General features: G+C 39.0%; 1 protein-coding gene across 5 annotated transcripts in view; it reads right to left on the reverse strand.

The window, feature by feature from the left end:
* The window catches only part of auts2a (activator of transcription and developmental regulator AUTS2 a), a 501,485-nt gene extending 479,191 nt beyond the window's left edge, over positions 1 to 22,294 (reverse strand). For 4 of the 5 annotated variants that reach the window (XM_036560986.1, XM_036560985.1, XM_036560984.1 and 1 more), the window contains exons 1-2: positions 21,033 to 22,294; positions 19,598 to 20,301 (exon numbers count right to left, since the gene is read on the reverse strand). In XM_036560986.1, coding sequence (XP_036416879.1) covers positions 19,598 to 19,867 — 270 coding nt within the window. In that variant the 5' untranslated portion in view covers positions 19,868 to 20,301; positions 21,033 to 22,294. The remainder of the gene's footprint in view (positions 1 to 19,597; positions 20,302 to 21,032) is intronic. The other variant, XM_036560983.1, reaches the window with a different exon arrangement.
* Positions 22,295 to 22,743: the final 449 nt, after the last annotated feature.

Here is a 22,743-nt window from a genome sequence, read left to right on the forward strand (position 1 = left end):
CATTCCCTAAGAATTTGCCTTCAGCCTTCACAAATTTAGATTTCTTTTTGATTCTGAATATTTTTTACCTAAAAAAACTGGAGTCATCTTCAGGCTCGACTCTCTTGTCATTTCTTTCACTAGAACTAGAAACAAAGTAAGTACGTCATCTACAAAACCTGATTCACTGTCAGCTGAAAGAATGGGCCACATAAGATTTCAGAAGAAAGTTTTTTGAAGGAATAGCAAATAATTCTTTGTGACTCTGCAGAGAAAAAGATCTGCCCAGCTCCCCACATTTGCATTAAGCATGCTGAGAAGTTCCTCACAGTAAAAAGTCAAAGTAAAACATATTTATATTGCATTTTTACAACAGGCATTGTCGCAAAGCAGCTTTACAAAAAATCCAGGTTCAAACCCAAATGAGCAAGCCAATGGTGACAGTGGCAAGTGGCAAACATGCCTAAGAGCAAGAGAAAGAAACCTTGAGAGGACCCAAGACTCCTCTGGTCGACACCAGACAGCAAAACAAAAACATGAGCAAAATGAACAGGATAAGACTTTACAACTAATACATTCATTCATTATATTAATTAAAATGCTGAACATAGAAAAAAGGAAAAAAGAAACCAACCTATCATTGGACAGAAGTACTGAGATTAACCAATGATAAGCAATGACTACTGTTATAGGCCTATAGAAATACATTAATAACGAAATCAGTCACTGTTACTGGTGAAAACCAGTAACTACTGTTAAGTATAATGTCAAAATGTCAAAGTATAACATAAAAAAAATTACGGAATCCACTACCTTGGATGACCAACTGTTCTCTGTTGTTGGATTTTGTGGCACATACTGTGGCCTACATACTGTAATAAGTAAGTTTATTTTATGTACATTGATTTTATTCGTCAGCTTTTCCAGTTTTGTTTTTTTATCTGTGAATGTCCTGAATGTCAGTTTTGGATGAGGACTTATTTCACTGCTTCAATTCACTAATTTCCTGTTCAGGTTTTAATTTCAAATACCATATATAAAAACCATGTCTTTAATTATAACATGTCAGATCGCAATCATAATATGTGGCTTTAATACTGCAATGACAATTTTGTCCTAACATGTAACACAAAACAGCAAGAAGAGAAGCTTTTTAAATTAATTTTTACGGTAGCATCCAGTCAAGGTACATAAATCTCATAAGAGATGTAACAACAAGACAAACTTCTCTTTTGAGCCATAACCAAATTTCATTCTCTACAGTACAATGCAGTAGTCCCTAAGTGGTTAAAAAGTAATATAGTTTAACATTGCACACCATCACAATTACCATTTACAATAAAAAAAGTTTATAACAAATGCCAGTGCAATTAACATGGTATTTACAGAAAATCTGTGGATGCAGTCAGTCATTCTATTCTGAGCAGTCAGTTGGCTTATATGAACTCTTCAGACATATTCACTGGATGTTTCAAACTGTTTCAATTGCATCACATTTATTAAATTGTTTTGTCACTTTGGAACATTTCAGGCCAGTGGAGTGCACTGCCAGGAGGCATACTTTTTCTATTAGTATGAGTGTCATAGAAATGTCAGATTGGCTAAGGAATGATTATATTGCAGGAGAGAGCGAGAGAGAGCAAGAGAAAGCAAGAATATTATTTTTATCTGTCAACCACACAAAATATTAGGCTGGGAATACTAACATGCAAATAAGACGGTAGTAATACAATAACTTTGAAAAATAATTTTACCATAGGAAGGTCTTAATGTAAACTAAGCATATGGATCCTCATTATGCAGCTTGTCACATTTTTACAGTGTCTGCTAAAAGGATCCCATAGGTATCAAAGCTTCGTCCATCTTGTTACAGCAGAAAACAAGGTTAACCAATTTATATGGTGTTGTTTTAAGCCTTTTTTGGTATAATTTTGGTGCTAGCTCACATCAATGTTCTTTGGGTCACACATTTTATTTAGACACCACTATTTACAACTTCATTCTTTACAGACTGTTGACTTTTGGAACTATCCCTTGTCTCAACCTAAGCGGCGAGTTTTCTTGGCTGCTTGTCTCAACCTCAGCGCCGAGTTCTCTTGGCTGATTTAGATCTCACCCTACACTAAATCCACGCTGGTTCTTTTCTGAAGGCTTTTTTACAGTGTTTAATGACTGAGCTCTCCTGAATGCATCTGGCTGCTGCTAATCCTCCTTTCCTTCCCTCATCAGCAAACACTTCCATGCTCACTCTTCTAAAACAGCTTGTGCTGTCACCCCCCACAGTTAGCATCTCATCACAACAAAGCTGAAGGCTCTATCCCCCTGCTGACACGTCCTTTTCACAATACCTGCTTAACGTAATGCCAGTCAGCTGTTACAGTCAAGAAACACTGATACACACAATGAATTCCCCATACAGCTGGTGTTTCCAAACAAGTACTCAAACACTCGTTCTCTATACTACCCTTAGTTATATTTCATGATCAATATTACATATTTTATGTATGTATGATCATTTTTTAATCAAAACATTGCAATTTCAGCTGGTAACAAACCATTACACATTATAAGTATACAATCTTTTTTTAATTTAGCTGATTACTAAATGGCTACCCAAGTTCATAATCCATTGTTAACTTAGTGGTTCAAGTTCAATTCAATTGCGGGTTAAATAACTTCATTAGACGCACATAAATCTCATCCAGGATTGAGGACTCAGCAAGTTATTTGAATGTTTTACACTAAAGGCGTATACAGCCCTACATAACATATAGAAATCAGCTAAGCCATTTAGCTAGCTTGCTACCTCTGTTTATATCCGTCCCAGATAGTTAAAGTAGTTAAACATTACATTACTAAGCTAATGTAATTGCTTCTAAATTGCCTTAATTTAGAAACAAAAAAAATCCTACCTGGCCCAGCTCTCACAACGAAAATGCTCAAAGTGACAAATATAATGCTGTTCTTTTTCACAAACAGGGCTGCATGATAATTACTTCAATCAATGATACTTCCAGATGTTGGATATCATCAGCACTGTTGTTAGCACCAAACCACTTAATATGCTCATACTGCACCAAGTTCGATGTAACAGATGATGCACATAACTTGTCGATGCCATGTTTTAGTTGACAAAATGGGAAAGTTTATTCGAAGTTCATTCCAAGATGCTGAATCTCCTCAATATGGTCTTCAGCATTTAATGTGGGTACATCCCAAGCTATGAACACCACCCTGAATATCTTAAATTATCAATCTCTAAAATTTGTATATATAATTTTGTTCTAGAAGCAAAAGCCCCATTGCTTTAAGGGTGCCTTCAGACTTGGCAGATTTGGTTTGATTAAGATGAACCAAGGTGCGACTGCTCTGTTAAGTTTGTTAAAGCACGTGAGAATGCTGCCATCTGAACAGTTTGTTTCAAGTTTGAGTGCAATACAAACCAAAGACAGATGCTCTTTTGCCTGTGTTTTATCATCTTTTCATAAGCTCTGAATTGGTAATTAGGAATTTTTTTCAGTTTTAAAATGAAGCTGAAAAACATCTGAAGTACTTATGAAGCAGATATACACATTTGACTGCACACATAAATTATACTACGTATTAAGGTGCAAAGGTTTCTGTTTTGTAAAAGCAGTAAGTCTCTTGAAGCTGTGATACAGGGATTTCACCCTGCTTTGTGTTGTGCAAAACCACAACAATGCAGGGATTCCAGCTGTTGTAGGCCACAGCTACACTGTACGTAAGCGGAGTTTTCACTCTTTGACTCAGCTCACGTCTCTTCCTCTCCCTGTGCACACACACACACACGTGGGTGTTTCCTAACCCCACCCTCTACTTTAACAGTCTTTAGCAAAATGAACCCAGTGAATAATTGCCAAGGAATACACAACCCAAAACTAACATGACCAAAGATTTCTTGAACACACCACAATAAATTAGCATAAACACTAAGCAAATTACAACTAAAATAAAACAAATACAATTTTCTGTTTTGGTCCAGACCAAGGAAACTAAACTACAACCCCATTTAAACCATATATTTCACTGAAAATGCCTGAAAGACAACATATCAAATGTTGAAACTGAGAAATTTTATTGTTTTTTAAAAAATATATGTCCATTTTGAATTTGATGCCAGCAACACATTCCAAAAAAGTTGGGGCGGGGGCAACAAAAGGCTTGTAACGTTGTGTAGTGAAAAGAAACACCTGGTGGTTGATTGGCAACACGTCAATAACATGATTGGGTATAGAATGAGCATCCCAGAAAGGCTGAGTCTTTCAGAAGTAAAGATGAGGAGGGGTTCACCAGTCTGTGAAAGACTGCGTGGTCAAATAGTGCAACATTTCAAGAATAACGTTTCTCAACATTAAATAGCGAAGAACGATTGCTTTTCATCATCTACAGTACATAATAACATTAAAAGATTCAGGGAATCTGGAGAAAACTCTGTAAGGCCAAAAACCAGTATTTGCTGGCCGTGATTTTTGGGCCTTCAGGCGGCACTGCATTAAAAACAGACATGATTCTGTAGTGGAAATCACTGCATGGGCTCAGAAACACTTCTGAAAAACACTGTTCAGCGCTGCATCCACAAATGCTAATTAAAACTCTTAAACGCAAAGAAGAAAGCATATATAAACAGGATCCAGAAACGCTGCCACCTTCTTTTTAAAATGGACTGAGGGGAAGTGAAAGTGTCCTGCGCTCCGACGAATCAACGTTTGAAACTCTTTTTGGAAATCATGGACACTGTGTTCTCTGGGCTAAAAACCACTCAGCTTGTTATCAGTGCACGGTTCAAAAGCCACTATTCATGATGGTATGGGGTGCATTATTGCACATGGCATGGGTGGCTGGAACATCTGTGAAGGCACCATTAATGCTGAACATTATACACAAGTTTTGGCAACATATGCTGCCCTCCAGATGACGTCTTTTTCAGGGCAGGCCTTGCTTATTTCAGCAAGATAATGTCAAACCACATTCTGCAAGTATTACAACAGCATGGCTCTGTATTAAAAGAGTCCGGGCGCTAAACTGGCCTGCCTGCAGTCCAGACCTGTCACCACTGAAAACATTTGGCACATTATAAATGAAAAATATGACAAAGGAGACCCCGAACAGTTGAGCAGCTTAAATCCTATGTTAAGCAAAAATGGGAAAACATTTCACTTTCAAAACTACAGCAGTTGATCTCCTCAGTTCCTCAGTGTTGTTAAAAGAAGAGGTGATGAAACACAGTGGTAAACATGCCCCCGTCCTGTTTTTTGGAACGTGTTGTTGGCATCAAATTCAAAATGGGCATATATTTTTCAAAAAACAGTAAAATTTCTCAGTTTCAGCATTTGATATGTTGGCTTTGCAATGCTGTTGTAATACATGCAGAATGTGGTTTGACATTGTCTTGCTGAAATAAGCAAGGCCTTCCTTGAAAAAGACATTGCCTGGATGGCAGCAAATGTTGCCAAAACATGTATATATAGTTCAGCATTAACAGGGCCTTCACAGATGTGCATATCACCCATGCCATGTGCACTAATGCACCCCCACACCATCATGAATAGTGGCTTTTGACCTGTGCACTGATAACAAGCTGAGCGGTCTTTAGCCCGGAGGACACAGTGTCCATGATTTCCGAAAAGAATTTCAAATTTTGATTTGTCGCACCACAGGACACTTTCCACTTCACCTCAGTCCATTTTAAATGAGCTTGGGCCCAGAGAAGGTGGCAACATTTCTGGATCTTGTTTATATATGGTTTCTTCTTTGTGTTTTAGAATTTTAATTAGCATTTGCGGATGCAGCGCCGAACTCTGTTCACAGACAGTGTTTTTCAGAATTGTTTCTGAGCCCATGCAGTGATTTCCACTACAGAATCATGTCTGTTTTTAATGCAGTGCCGCCTGAAGGCCCAAAGGTCATGGCCAATGTTGGTTTTCGGCTTTGTCTATTGCATACTCGCACGCAGCACACCCCCACCCACACTCACTCGCGGTGTTCCTCTCCCCGCCATCCTCATCGGCCTTCGTCCCCGCTCAGAGCTTGGGCCCCGCCTTCCTGCCGGCTCTGGCGGCCGCCATCGGGGCCCAGTGAATGGGCAGACACCACAGTATTAAATAACACATTGCAGAAGTGAATATGTAATCTTGCACATGCTGTCACCAATAAGAAGACAGGAATAACAGAGCGTCTGTATGAATGCATATATGTATGTGTAGTGCCTGTAATGTGTTTCCAAGAGAAAAAAAAATCTCAGAAAACACACGTTTTTACAGTCTTAAATTAATGCTTTTCAAGCAGCACAAGAAAATCTCTCTTCAGTGTCCAAAGAGCCTTGTTTAGCTGGAGTATAGGAGTAAAGTTTCAAACTGTAAAAAGATGAAATCCTTAAACACACACACACACACACACACACACACACACACACACACACACACAGCAGACATTTTACTATTGTGTTAAGAGCAGCTTTGTTGACAGTAACAGCTGCACACACATCTCCCAGAAAGCTTAAATATAATAGCTGTAGCAGCGTCGACAGTTACTGTCATTGTTATTGTATGACATGAATTGCTTGCTGGGTAAGAATGCATGTTTAAATAACCTCAGACCTCTCTCCACCTATACACGTACAACAGCAGTCAGTCTTTCAGCCTTTCAGCACTTTTCACCAATGACTCAAGCACTGCAGCACTGCAAACATTAGCCAGAACAATCACTGTCAATCACTTGGCAACACTTCAAATGACTTTAATAAATAAATGTGCTCGATCACTTGAGGATTAAGACATGTTAGTGTGACGATATCCATCACACTTCAGACTGCCTCCAATCCTATATGTGTGTATGTGTCATGGCTGTCCAGTACACATTATTACAATAAGACAGACATCTTTCTCTTTGTTGAGGTAGAGCTCAGTGCAGGTTTTAGCCTCAGCTAGTTCCACTTGACCTCCCACCACAGCTGTGCCCTTGCAGGCAAGGGGTCAAGCAGCAGAGGAGAATAAGAGGATCTGCTCAACGAACAAACAAGGCCATCCACAGAGAGACAACCGACTGAGACGGAGAGAGAGGGAGAGAGAATAGGAGGAATGAGGGGGATGGGCAGAGGGGAGTTATACAGGGAGGGAAGAGAGGGAGATGGAGCGGAGCTTTTTCCACCATGATAGCTGGACAATGTGCATGAAGGCATTCATATTCAAATACATGCTAAATGTGTTTTCAGCGTACATCTAAACTGGAAATGAACAGTTCTTTCTTTCGACAAGTTTCTCTATAATGACCTGATTGGAATGACTTTGTATTAGGTTTTCAGTACTATATTGGATTGTGGCACATTTTTCAACAAAGACAAAGACATTGACCCTTATTCATCAAAGTTGCATATGGTCAAATTTAGGGTTGCTCAGATACTGATATCGTATCGGTACAGACAATGATACTGGCACTTAAACGCAGTATTCAGCCATACCTATGACTGAATCCATGAAGCAATTTCCGATGCACAAGCGCACTGCTGAGTGACACATACATGTGCACCAATAGGCGGCGGTGTCTATTGACAGATCTCTTGGTGTAACAGTTGTCTAGCAGCCTGCTGGCCCACCTTTGGCGCGCCTCCACGAGGCAGCTGCATCACACTGCAGCGTGGACTGGCCAGGCCGCCAGGTTTACTGGATTAATGTTTCACTCAATCCAGTAAACCACTGAAAGCTGCTTCTGCTGCCGTGCATGACTATATTAAGTACTGAACTCCAGTAGAGCCTGATGCTTGAAGATCTAAAAGCAAGTAAACGGGACGCATTCACTAGACCACATTCGGAGTATAACATGAAAAACGTCTGAACACGACTCACAAAATCTAATCTAAGGGCTTAGCCTTCTGTCATTTTTTAAGAATTTTGAAATGCATACAAAGAACTTTGGGTGTCTGAATGACAAAAGAGACAGTGGACACAACCTTCAGACTGTGGAATATGAGCAGCATGTCCGTATTTGAAAGATCCTTTAAAATCAACAGCCTGCACTGATACAGTGGATGAGAAATGCAGTCTAGAATTTTGAACATACTAGAGATGGCACACTTTTTTATTTTCTGATTCCGATACTGAAAGCTTGAGTATCGGCCAATACCGATACTGATATATGGAACACTTAATGTGAACATCTAAAAGGTGCCTATTATGCTGAAATTAGAGCTGGGCGATATGGCCGAAAATGTTATCACGATAAACAAAATTAATATCGTTCGATATCGATACATATCGCAATAAATGTCACATCATTATTTCTTTTGAGTTTGAAGGCTGATTTTTGCTCCTGAGTGGTTAATTGCTGTTTTAAAGTATCCTTTATGATCAGAGCATGACAAACACTCGCCAAACAGTAGAACATTTCACAAATCTGTCATGGGAGAGTGGGAGAAAGTGTCTGGTGAGCTGTTTTTATCAGCTGGAAAAGCACGGCTGCAGTTTTTGCTAATTTGTAATGGCTATCCCATTACAAATGCTAAACAAGTGGCCAAGATAGCATTCTCTCGCTCTCCAATGCCTCACAGCTTTCTCAGTTTACTTTCGTTTAAATCAGGGCTGTAACTTCCATGAACCCACTTCTTTCTTTCACTTTCGTTGCTTGAGAATGCACTAATACCTAAATATGACTGTCCGAGTGCTTCAACAGCACTTTAGTTGTGTGGAGCAGACATGATTTAACGCTGCTAAAGCTTGTTAAGACGTACAGAAAGAGGTGGGTTCACTTTAGGACAGTACAGTTATGCCACTTATCTCGTCACTCACACTTGGTCACAGGAGAACAGATCGCCGGTCGCTCCATTTAAACAGGGAATGTATAACTCCACGTTTCAGACATTGCTAAAGTATATTTAGTGGCTCATTTTACTCGTCACCCCCTCCCTCTCTAATCATGTCGAAAAACTCAGTAGAAAATGCCACCAGGGCTTTCGCTAGAACGTGGAAGTGTGAGAATGGAATATTATATTGAAAATTTATCAAACATTTCTTATTGTTCTACCGAGGAAAGTTATATTGCGATAATTACGGATATCGTTTTATCACCCAGCCCTAGCTGAAATTACTCCAACACTACTACCCCACAGGAAAAAATACACAGCTAACAATGTGACATCGCACAATGTGTGTGCAAAATTTCAGACAAGACTTGTTACAGGATTAATGCAGACTCTTTAGTTTTTTCCCTGTAATATCACATCTAATATTTTCTGCTGGTATCAGACCAGTGCCATCCCCTAGCACACACCTAAAAAGTGTTATGGATCGATAACTGTGAACAAGTTACAGTCCAAGTGACTTTTCATAAATAAAAATGTTTAGTTGTATTTAGTTACAACTAGTTAGTAGTACAATTACAGATTACAGCAGTCCATGTTTTTTTCTGCACATTTTGTTATGCCGTTTAGTAAGGACACTCACAGAAGCACCATTGAGCATGTATCATTTGTGTGGTGGATCTTTCTCAGCACTGCTGCAACACTGACAGGGTAGTGACATGGTAGTGTGTCTTGCATTGGTACATGGATCAAACACAGCCTTGTTGCTACAGTTTTTAAGACTGATTTATGTAAATGAGCTTTGTGCTGATTGGCTTCCTTCATTTTTGCCTTCAAAATGCACTAAGAGCTAAAATACCCCTTAGGACTTAAATATCGACAGGTGGGGCTAAATTGCTGTTGGCTGAATAGGTGGATGTACATAAATAATCTGGTTCTCACGACTTCACAAAAAAAATAAATTCAAAACCGCCTGTTTTTGCAGCTTAGTCTCCACATATAGACTGCATAGACTGGGTAGTGAATGGCACATTTTGAAACTTGAACAATGTTTACATATTACTTCAAACTCCTTTATTTCAAAAAAGCAAGGGAAATCAGGTTTTTAACGACATGAACCCTTTAAAACTCCAGCAGCACCGCATAATTGATGTGACCCACTCACACACACACACACACACACACACACACACACACACACACACACACACACACACACAAACAAACATGCCACTACCATGCTAATGTAAGTACACTCTACTAAGTTAAATCTCTGCTACAAATAAACTTTGTTTTGGCCATTTACCATCTGTGGGTAATTCAGCAGAAAATGTAAGGGCTTAGTGTGATGTTGGATATTGCCGGATTCACCCTTGGTTGAGTGGTTGGTCGGGAATCCTGGGTCTACCAAAATTATGGACTGCGACTCCAAAGGTAAGTGCACATACGTCGACGTTTATTAAGTACAAACAGAAAAAAGAAAAACTGGAAGAAAACAAAAAGAAGTTCTCTCACAGAACAAGTATGTAACAATGTTTAGGACCTCAAACACCCTTTATCTTGGTCCACACTCTCTGCCCTGGCTCGACCTCAGCACAGGAACTTTTTGTCTCGAGGTCACGAGACCGAAGAGACTTCCTCCCAAACCTCTGTTTCAAATAATGAACCTCTCTGCTAGGCTGACCTCCCCATGTATTTATACCTCTAACCCCACCCAGGGTTAATCCAATTAACACAAAGGGCAGGTACTCAGTACACATAAAACAATATTAAGGTTATTACTCCACACCATGTTTAAAACTGACATGTCATCAGATCTGTGCACATTCTACAAGTAAGTATACTTTTACATGGCTAACACTGACAATGTTCTTCTTCCTTTTCAGGTTTGCTGACAACAGCAATTTGCTCTCTCCATATGGTTGTGGGCCCTTACAACCTGGATAAAAGAGGATGATAACCACGCCGGCAGTTCCTCTAGGAGTCTCAACAGACCACATCAAGAGGTAAGTACATTTATGTGAACATACAATGCATATGTGTGTCACGCTGGTGATGAGCTGGAGCCTCTAGCTTCATCACACTTAGTTGTAACAGAGCAAGGAGCTAGTTGTAACAGTTGCTACAAGTATGACATATTGATGTATTTCCAATACAATTCAGTGTTGTTTGTTGCTTTATTTTTAAAACACTTCAGGAGGATTTCACATCATAAATCACCAGAACACAATGCCAAGAGATAGACTGTCTTCAATATGCATGCTTCTCTCTGATCCAAGGACGTTTTTTAAAGCTCCATCTGGTATTCAGAAAGAAATTCCTCAGACACACACAAACAAATACAAATACATTTGAAATGTGCGTCCAATAGTCACTAATAAAACTATAACGTTTCAGGAATTCAGAAGCAATATGCTGAAGAACGCCTACGCTAAGATAAACGATCAGACAGATGTATCAAAGCATAAAAGATACGTTAATACAGAGAGATTCTTAACATGCTTTTTAATGAGGAAAACTGCATCACCGGCTGAGTGTGAAATCCTCTTTTCCTGTGTTAAAGTTTCTGGAGTGCGACATTTTCACAGACCAGGTATTATAACAATGAAGTATTTTTTTTAATTAAACAGTGCTACACAGCACAGGTGTAAGTTTCCTTGAGGAGTTATAGTGGCATTCCCAGATTTGAGGTTATCAATGAAAGCTTCCTTAGCTTAACACAAACTGATCACAAGATATAAATACATATCTCATTGCATTCAAACTTTATGCTCCAATACAAAGACAAACCCTCCTGTGCCTTTTGGCAAAACTATGCTGACCAATTTCTGATCCATCATTAGAATATCCCAGTACAATTTTACACATACACTTTACTCTAACAAGGTCACAGAACTGGAATGCCAAGCCAAAATGCATTTTTCCGCCCATGCAAGCTACATAATTTGTGTATGGTTTCCAGCTTAAACTGAGGGCAGTCGCACTTATTGTCTGGTATGAAGTGAATAACTGCAGCTGTCCAATGACTGCGTGGTGGAGTGTGATTCTCTTTTGTGTTAAACAGCTATTTCTGCTCATTATTCAAAAATATGACCCAGCAGAAATTGAAAGAAATTTCTACTTTGAGTGTTTTTTTACACTTTTACAAAAAATGAACTGGGATTTCAGTAGGTGATAAAATGAGCCTCAGTGGCCTGTGAACAGATGAATGTGCATGATACACATAAATGCACTCAATTCCAATAAATATGCAAACTATTAAATACTATAAATACAAACGAACTACAACGTCTCACGCTGCGTCACAAATCAGAGTAATATAAAGTATTTGGGCAATAAAAGAAGTTCTGGTTACTCTGCATTGTGCATTGTATGTATAAAAACAAACAGGTCATTGACTGTGAATTAAAAAGGTAATTTTCCATTTGCCATGCAATATGGCGGAACTTACTTGATTTATGGTTAATTGCATAAATCTTTCAGAGCTAGGAACTCTTGAGGAATTAAGTTTGAGTGGCGTAAAGGAAGCATGCCATTCTGCATATGCTTTACAGGCACTCCAACAAGTCTGTTCCCAGCCAGCATAGATGAACACTCCCACAGGCACAAGTAACAGTGGGCATTCACACACTAAAGACAGTTAGAGACGGAGAGAGAGAGAGAGAGAGAGAGAGAAACAGAGAAACAGAGAAACAGACAGAGAGATGCTGAGTAGCATTCCCTCAGAGAGAGCTGTTCTTTGGGGACAGCATTTTCAAATCAGTCTTGGCAAACATTTGCCTTTTCTCCCTCCTCTCCTGCTTGCTCATATCTGTGTGAGAGACGACAGATAATGAAAAATGAGCACAGCTCTATGAGATGGTGACCTACCAGATATATTATTATAAACCTACTTAGACAAGCCAATTATATTTGAATAAAAATGTAATTTGCCTAAGCACCAATGCAGCGGTTAAGTTAGGACTCTATATCTTTTCACAGCAGCACTTTGCATTAACAAAAGAAGTCAGGCTTAAATTTTACACGCTGCCTAGCCGCTGAAGTATTAATACTGGCTATTCCTGGGCAAGGCCTTGGGCTCAACCAGAAACCTAACCCTCTCTATTATTGTACATTGCCGGAAAGAGAAAAAGTCTTTTATACAGTAGCAAACCAGTGTAGTGCTAAAGAATTTACCTTTAGTAAAGAGTATATCTCTAGCATGCAGAACTAGAAATGTTACAGGATTTCATTCACAGCCACTGGGTTTAACTGTCTGCCAGCTCTGAGAGCACCCAGAGAAAGAGCAGCTTATTTATCAGCAATGCTTTGTGTCGATGGCTTTTTAAAGGAGAAAAGGATACAGAGAATTGACTGGTGGGGAGAGGGAACAGACAGAAGATGTGTATTTAAGGCAATGTGCGCACAGGATATGCACACCAAGTAAGGTTTAAGAGGAAACATCACAGGTCTGGAATTATTAAAGCCCAGGCCCATTTTTCCTAAACCACTCTAGATTAATTCTGACTTTACTAACACACATCAATACTTGATGCTTCATTTCAACAGGGCAATCTTGTAAGCATTATTAATCACAGAGTTCTGTTGCTTAGGATCAAAAACTGGTCTGCCAGCAGTAATAATTCCTGATGGGAACTATAAGTGGAGTTTATGAAGATGTTAAGGACAGGAATTTACACTAAGTGTAACAATACGGTGCAAGCTAATTTGAAGCCAGACTGTTAAAAGTAAAATCAAATAAGCCTGAAAGATGTCTTTTATTTATCAAATGCATCTCACACAAACAAAATAGTTCTCCATGCTGTTTGTGCTACATGAATGAAAGTTTAGACCGAACGCTTTGTGGTAGATATTCACAGCACACATCATCAGACATAATAAACAATGTACATTCTTCTTGCTCACTAAGAACATCTGAAACTTTCAAGTAGGTCTGTCACAATTAATATTTAATTGCCTGACTTGAGCAATTACTTACCACACTTAGCTTTCACAATCATATGTTTACGCTGCAATAAAAAGAACACGAATTGAATGTATTTTAATCATTTGGGTTGAGGAAAAAACATGTAAATAAACAGAAAATGCATTTATTGAGACACATCATGGGTCTTATGAAAACAATGAAAAATCTAACTTCTGACTAGACTGTAACACCTTTAGACAGCACCATTGAGTAATATTTGTTTATTTGAGCTTAAGCTGTTTCTCAACCATCTTCAGGTTTGAGCTACTAAATATTGACGCAAATATTGAAGCAAAACAGATAATCAGTCAATCTGGTCACTGTAGGGTTGTACTTTAATACTTGCATACAATAAACAAAAAAGATAAATAAAATGTTCAAGTAAGTATTTATATGGCAATTAACAGCCAGATAAAATGTAATGTTTGTGATAGGTCTAATGACAGCCTGCCAGAGCAAAGGCCTGTCTCAGTTATTACATAATGGCCTGATTGCAATTATATGAGCTGACTGCAATCAATTTCTACACTTCTTTTTTCCCCAGTCGTACTTGTTTTCACAAGAAACAGAGAATGAATTTGGTGTCTTTTTCATCAGTTAGGTTGACGAAAAACATGTACTTTAATAATTGCACAAAAATGAACAAAAAAAGAAAATTACATTGTTAATTGCAATTATTTATATGAGAGATTTTCATCAGCTAATATTTTATGATTGTGACAGGCCTACTTTTGAGTTAATTTTTGTTCAGTTACTGTTTAAATCATGCACCTTCACAAACACATGCACACACACAAATACACACACATAGGCACCCAGGGTTTTCTTGAAAAGCTACAAAAGCATCAATGGATATCAGAGAGCAGAAGATGGGCAATTTTGTGGCCATTGGTGAAAGACACATACACAAAGTACCCCCCTCTCACACAGACACTATCACAGGGTCATTAATGAGATCCTTGCAACAGCATTTCAACATGAAAGCAAACATTTACTGTGGTTAACAACTGTTTGCCACAGTGCATGTTACCACAGCTGCTATTTAATTTGAATGTGTTTAATTTCACCTGGATAAGGACAGAAATGTCATAAATTAAACATGAATCACATCTGTGTGTGTGTGTGTGTGTGTGTGTGTGTGTGTGCCAGTGCATGAGATGAATCATGCATAATTCTGTGTGCAAGTTGCATGTTTGTTTGTTTCATGTCACTTGAATATGACAATGACACGGTAACATGTGCAGCTATCATATGGACACTGTTGCCTGTGGTGAATTAAAGCTATCGAATTAGCCTGAAGTAATGACACTTAACCTCATCCGAGGAGCAGACAATCCATAACTGTCACACTTCATAGGCAATTTCCACTGTACTGTGCAGTCCACAAAAGCTCCAATAAGCGTTGTAGCATTTGGTGTCTAGCAACATAACAGCGCCTTCATTTTCCCCAGTCTTATGTTTTACAGAACAGATGAAAGACAAACAAAATAATTTCCTCTTGACAGATGGACTAAAGGAGAATTTCACCCACAGGTCTGTAAATAAAACTGCCATTGGGGCTGTTGTACAGACTAGCTGGATAATGTGTTTTGATAAGTTTGGCAAATCAAAACTAGAAAATAAGCAATCTTGTAAAGCATACACAAGCTCAAAATACTCAGTGACAGACAACTGAGGTAAAACGGAAAAAATAATTTTGGAAATTCACTTACAAAAGGAGATTCTTTTAAAATCCACATTAAAACAGCTACATTTTAACAGCTTATTTTCATAGCCTGTAGATTTTGTAATATTATACAATATGAGACACACAGCCATCACATACACCTAAGTATACTGCAAAATTGCACCATTTCATAAGGACTGTATAAGTGTTAGAAACATTTCTTAAGGTGTCAAAAATAAGGCAGGAGGATTATCCACCACAAGCATTCAACACGTCAGAATGATAGGATGTCACATTCAATGTCACTCGTTGGACTTGCAGCACCTTATTAATGCATATCATATATCATTTTATGACAGGCAGAAAATGAGAACTAAATGGATATCTGCTGTTAGAAATACTGAGGGAGAAAAGGTGGAAAAAAGGCTTAAAAAGTGGTATCTGTCATACACATGTATTTATGGCAAGAAGCCAAAGAGAACGAGAAGACCAGTCCTGAATAGAGCCTAAAAGAGAGTCTTTAAGCGCCAGAGGGTGAATTTCATGTAGCTCAGTTAAGTAGGCTACTTTTTATTAGCTTTAAATGGAAGTGTCTTTACTCCCATTATATGTACATTCTTTGTGTGGTTTTTGAAACAGGCCAGAAGCAGTATGTCAATAGATTCAGTCGCACAATATTCTCAACAATGAAGCGTTTAATCAATTTTTCTCTCTCACTCTGACACACACTTTCACGCTCGGTTTTTATCTCTCTGTATTCTTTAAAATATTCTGTAAGACAGCAGTGAGACAACCACAGCTGAGAAAATCTAGTCTCCTTCAGAATTCCGCCAGTAAGGCACATCTCCTACAACAAGTACAAATGTAAAGGAGTATCATACACACCAATGAATTAACCAATGAATTAAATGCACAAAATAGGATAATGCTTGCTGTAACTTTAACCAATACACAGCATGTTGGAAATGTAATTTATGAAGAAACAGCCTTGTTTCTGGTGTTACAAACAATGTAGGGAAACAGTAAAAGGAGAAGTGAAAGTTTATTTTCTATAATCCTAACAGTTGGTTTAGGTACTGAGAAAATTATTGACATATTAAATAAAAATGGATTATTGGGAAGATAAACGGATGGATGAACAAATAGATGCTGTCAGGTCTGCTTTGCTCTTTCTGTGGCATTAGAGAGACTGATACCCAAGATATGCCCTCTGGGCACCATGCCAACCATTCCGGCATGCGTGACCTAATTTCCTCGCTGAAATGCCTACTGCCAGGCAAAGAACATGATGAGCCAGTCAGGTCCATTCGTCCTTTTATCTATCTCTTTCTGAAACAACTAACTAATTTCCAAACCTAACATATCTGAAGTATTAGTGCTTTTACTCTGCAAATACTATAGTCTTATCCAAAGACCAAACACTATATGAATGTTCCAGGGGTTCCTCCTCCTAATAAAAAAAATTAAAGCATGACAAATGAACATTACAAAATGTTAAAGCCTGATAAATGAAAGTGGTGTATGTTAAGTGGTTAACTGCGATGTGTGGGCATTATAGCCTGAGTGTTAAGCAATACTGCACAAAGGATGGTGAGACGGAAGGATCTCAGTGATTCAGCAATTTTCCAAAGCAAACTAACACAGAATCTCTGGCTTTCCCTCTCAGGCCTGGTGCTCCACAATGTGCACACGTAAGAGACTCACTTCTCTGTTACCTCATACGAATAAAAGTGCCTCAGACATAGCACAGCTCAAGTGGAATGTTTTGATTTCAATGCAGTGAGGAGGAACACATTTCCAGTTTCAGAGAGAACAGAATTAAAAGCATCAAGGGTCTGGGGTAGGGACGGAGAGTGAGAGTGATGGAGAGAGTGAGAGAGAAGGGGGAGGACACTGCCAGAGACATTAAGGCAGTACAGAGAGACTGACAAGTAGAATAGTGGTAGATTGGTTTATTCTTTACCAAACAATCAGTGAGAACCTGAACGAATATAAATAACTTCATATCCCCAAGAAGTAAAACAGAAATGTTAAATCATGCAAGGCTTATATCCGCATCAATACCAGGATCACACAGCTGCCCAAGTTCAAAAAACACAAGTAAATGCAGAAAAAATAGGGTACCCTGCTGAGACAACCTGTTGGTGCAAAGTACTAAAAATAAGAAACAACGACAAAACAGGTCAGCACGGATCCAGCTATTGGTAAGCCACCATAATGGAAGAACCGCAGGCTGCTACTTTTTGAAGAAACTCTAAAGCCTTTTAATTTGATTACAATGAAGCAGCTCAAGATTAATCCTGCAATACGTGACACGAGCACTCATTTGGGTGACACAAAGCTACATAACAAATATGAAATAATATGACTGTATGAAGTCTTATTTGTTAAACTAAACATAAAATCATACTCTGAAATTATATGTTAAATTTTGTCAAGTCAGATGTTGAAATACAGCTATGTGCATGGTGTACACAAAGTGCATAAATTTATCCTGAAACTCACTAGTGTTCAGTTTGTTTATTTCCACAGCTTCATGGAAAAGTGGCCATACCGTTGTTTGAACTGGTGTTTCGAAAGAACAACAAGTGAAATTCAGCTTAAGGAACTGGATCATTCTTCATCATGATTTCTGATTTCAAGTATGTTTGCTTCTTGTACAAACTAAATTCCAAAAAAGTTGGGACAGTAAATAAAATAACAACAACAACAACAATAACAGCAACAACATATAACAACAGAAAGCAGTGATTTTGAAATCTACCTGAATTTGAATTAAAATGCAAGAGATATGCAATCTTATTTTATCAACTTCCTTATTTTTTGTACATATACACTCATTCTGAAATTGCCTGTACCCAAAAAATTGGGACAAAGGCTGGGAACATTGTGAAATGTTAAAGAAACATCTTAAACACTGGCCATGACTGCATCGACAAAGTTAAGAAACACTGCCAAATTCTCTAAGCTCAAGTTCATTTGAAACAGACTGATAAACAGTGGAAACACTATAATAATGGACACTGTGTTCTCTAGGCCAAAGAAGAAAAGGACCATCCAGATTGTTTGCAGTATAAAGTTCAAAAGCCACCATTAACACAGAACACATTTTGGAGCAACATATGCAGCCTTTTAGGCTCCATCTTTTTCAGGGACGCCCATGCTAATTTCAACATGTGTTTGGAATTTTTGTAGTAATCAAGTGATCAACATTTACACTTAACTAGAGTATACAAACTAATCCAAGCAAAAAGTCTATAGAAAAACAGCATAAGGTAGGATGAAAAAAGTGAATTCCGAGAAAGGCACTAAGCAGGATCATAAGCCTGTGTGCAAGATCAGGTATATAAAAATGATTTTTAATATTTTTCTTTATTTGTGTAAGCAAACGTCCAACAACTCTACAACCCAGCACCTGATGTTCACAAAAAGCTCAATTAGTTTCTCAGATATTGTGAGGCTGTAAAAGGAGCATGGGGAGACAGACCTTTAAGGGAATTAACAGACCCCAGGGGTGAAATACTGTATTTGATAACAATCAGCAACATCAGAGGAGTTTGAGGTACATGGCAAAGACTGACAGGTAATGAAATACTTGGCAATGACCTTCAAAAAAGTGCCATCAATGCTACTTTACACTATATATTATTCACCATTATGCAGGGATCTAAATTTGATTCCTGGTCATTACACAAGTTAAATCTGAATGTATTACCTGCTTTATGTAAAGAACAAATTATTGCCAACTCCAAAGCATTTAAATAAACCTGTCCTTCTCAATGCCCAAGCATGCTGGAGAAAGAGAGATTCCACATATTGTCTGCAGCCTGCCTTATTAGTTAGTTTCTTTCCCTCAAACACTGGAAACAAACTCCTAAAGAAGCAAAACATTACATCAGCAAACCAGATCTTTGGCAACATAACCATTCTTAAAGCCACATCTGTTGAAATTACACAACATACACACACACACACGCTCAGCAAATCCACAAAAAATGCAAAACTGGAGCCAAGAAAGACACTCAGGCAAGTGAAGTGCAGAAGGAATTAGTCAACAAACAATAACAGCTCAATCATTACTTCACTATAAGTCATACAACAGAACAGTGTGAAAAAAGTAAACAAAAACATATTCCAGAAAGTGCAGCTTTAGTGAGCAGTGCAACACACCTACCTGAAGAGCTTCCAAGGTCATAAATCCAGATATAGAGAATCCATCAATGATGTCCTCCTCAGCTGAAGTAGATTCCTTCCTCTTCCTCCTGGGTGGTCTGGGTCGTGAGGAGGAGGGGTTGGTGCTGTTTTCCCGCTCAGAATCCGAAGAGAATCGGAGCACAGAGTCCCGGACATGGTTATTCCTGATCCCGTTAGACCTCCTCTCCCGGTCACGCTCTGACCGAGACTTCCGCTTTTTCCGGATGCCACTGCACCGTGGGCCTTCCATTTCACAGCAGAAATGGCAGGATTCAGATAAAACCGCCTTCCTTTGACAGGTATAACTACACTTCCACTTAAGGCTTCAACTCCCAATACTCTCGACCAACAACTCAATCACTAAACACAATCAGTCCTTGGATAAAAGAGGTGAGAACATCCGATATCCACACTGCAGATTCAGTGAGGCTACTTGCCATATAGGATTCACATTAGATTCCAGGCTGATGTATCCATAATGAAAAAAATCCAAAACCCAATCCTGCTGGAAGCAGTCCAGCCAGATGGTACCCACGGAGTCAAATCCAGACCAGCATTCACACAGGGATGACAGATAGACCACTTTTGGTTTTCTGCCACTGAGCCTTTATCATAACATGCCTCCACATGGCTGGGCTGAGAGAATCCTCATTTGTTCTAAGTGTAGGCCGCCACCTGCTCCTCCTGAAAAACAAAGAGATAAAGAGCATATATATGTACCAAGATCACAAGCTCAAATACATTACAAATACACTACTGTTTCCCCTGAATTTGTGCCTTGAATCATGCAATGTAAAAATATAACGCACACTCATTTCATTGGCTTGTTCTTTAAATATATTTAATTCTAGAACTAGACTAAAGAGGAATTTAAAGTCTGAAATCCCTTTAGCAGTGTAATTTAGTCTAAGGCTAGCTTAATCTGTGTCTGGAGGAATATCTTTCATAGACTTGTGTCAGAGACTAAATGTACTTCTTGCACTTATTCTTAAGACACTTTCTATCTCGTGTAAATAGCCACATATAAAAGACTTTTATTCCCAAATCACATATAATACAACAATACAGAACTGTCCTCTGAAAACAAGTTAGGGTTGATGGTGTATAAAATTGCTGAGTCGTGGGTAAAGCTTCATTAGTCCAAAGCACATCATGCTTATCGAGAAGCATATGGTGGTATAAACACTGCTGTGACTTCAGTGTTCACTACACAAACTTATTATTACACTGTAATACTGTCCTCATCCCTATTCATAAGCTGAACTCTAGAGAAGGGCATTAATGTAACATCTTAGCAGGATACTTAAAGCAAATTAAAACACTTGCTCATTTTACACTAACGATTTTTCTCACAATGGCAGTACAGCCTAAACAAAACAAACACATCCAGCAGGACCCTTGCCTTGTTAACTAACATTTGAATTCAATGATCATACTGTCCTCAATGTTGCCACTGAAGATTCATCCAGGGCTCAGGTGCTCCATTATGAACTGCAGTCATCATCTAATCTTTTGGTTCTTCTCGCCCTTGACCTCCATACAGCACATACAAGCGAAGCTCATTCTTGCTGGGTTATGTCTTTGCTAAGACAAAGCTTTGTTGATAGCCTCGTAACATGCTTGTAGGGAATGGTAGCCTAGGAACACAGTAATGTACTTACATTATTTCACGCTATGAGTGTACAATTACGGCTGACCGGTTGTACTTTCAGGTTTCTGCACATTTTCAACCTCATCAAAAAAAATTCTGATCAATGAAGAAACACAAGCCTAATGTTACCCTCTGAGAACTAAATGTTCGTATATAAGGTAATAAATATGTACACTATTTCTTTTGGAGGGCATAGGCCCATGAAGTCTCAAAATTTCATCACCTACTTTTTGGAATCCCACTGACAGCTCCTCACCTCACAAGAACACCTTCACCAGTTCCCATGATACAGAAGGTATGACCTCATAGCCTACTGAACCACCTAGTACAACTTCACGAAGTAACAGTATGTATGAGGTACCCAAACCTTTATCTAGTCCCAAAATCAACCGACAGCCATCTCACAAGAAGAAAATGTTGCACATCTGCATACTGCAATTTCTAGAGAGCTAGAGCTCAACGGATCAGACAGAACACTTAAAAACAATCTGATAGGTCTAAACAGTCCTGGCTGGTTAACAGCACATAAATTCTACATCCTTTTGCTTTCCACATCCGCTGATGACCTCACACAGCCCTTTAACCTGCTGCCCCATGCCAGCTCCTGAGTAATGTCACACATGCAAAGCAGCTCTTGCAAATGGTTTTAAACCTAGTTTCCCTGCTCGCCCTCCCTCCCGCCGTCTCCCGTTGGATTCCCTGCTCTCTCTCGTTGGCTTCGACGAGTCCTTTTTGTCTGCTTCTCTTCGTCAATCTTTCAAAACCGTGGCCAGTGGAGCCACACAGCAGCGCCCTGCCGCTGCCTCCTTTCCCCAGCTTTTCCAGCCATAAACACACAAAACCAGCCTTTTTTCACCCTGCAACACACGTCATGCAAGACCAAGAAATGCAAACCCTTGTAAGTGGAGGAGCGTCCAGGCGACTCGTCGACATTCGGAAATCAATGTTCTACAACAATGAAAAAGAAAGGGGGAAAATTTCAACCAACAAATAATTGCTGCAAAGAGGCAGCGGCGCTCTTCCCCAGTTCGTGCTGGCGGTGAGCGAGCAGCGCGCATTGATACAGCAGTACCGCAGTGCCGTTTCACACGCCGTGCGCTTCCTCAGCACAACTAGTGCTACGCTTAGAGTCAAACGCAGAAAGCCCACGTCTCTTTGAATATATGTTCTGAGTTTTTCTTACAAACTGACAGGGTCTCAAACAGACACTTTTTAGCGATGGGATTTCCTCAACATTGAGCTCTTGGTCTAGTAGCAGTAAATCAAGGAGACAGAACTTGTGGTATATGAAACTCCCAACAAACACACAAGATTGTCATAATGTGGTCTACTTTCTGACGAAGTTGCTACAACGTTGTCAAAAGGTGGTGCTGTTTATGTTGTCTGGACAAGGTTGTCACAACCTCATTATTAAGTTACGCTGTCGTATGTTATTATGAATACCTATTGGCAACTTAGCAAAATTGCATGGAGTT

This window comes from Colossoma macropomum, unplaced genomic scaffold (genome assembly GCF_904425465.1).
Source record: "Colossoma macropomum unplaced genomic scaffold, Colossoma_macropomum, whole genome shotgun sequence".
Classification (NCBI taxonomy): domain Eukaryota; kingdom Metazoa; phylum Chordata; class Actinopteri; order Characiformes; family Serrasalmidae; genus Colossoma; species Colossoma macropomum.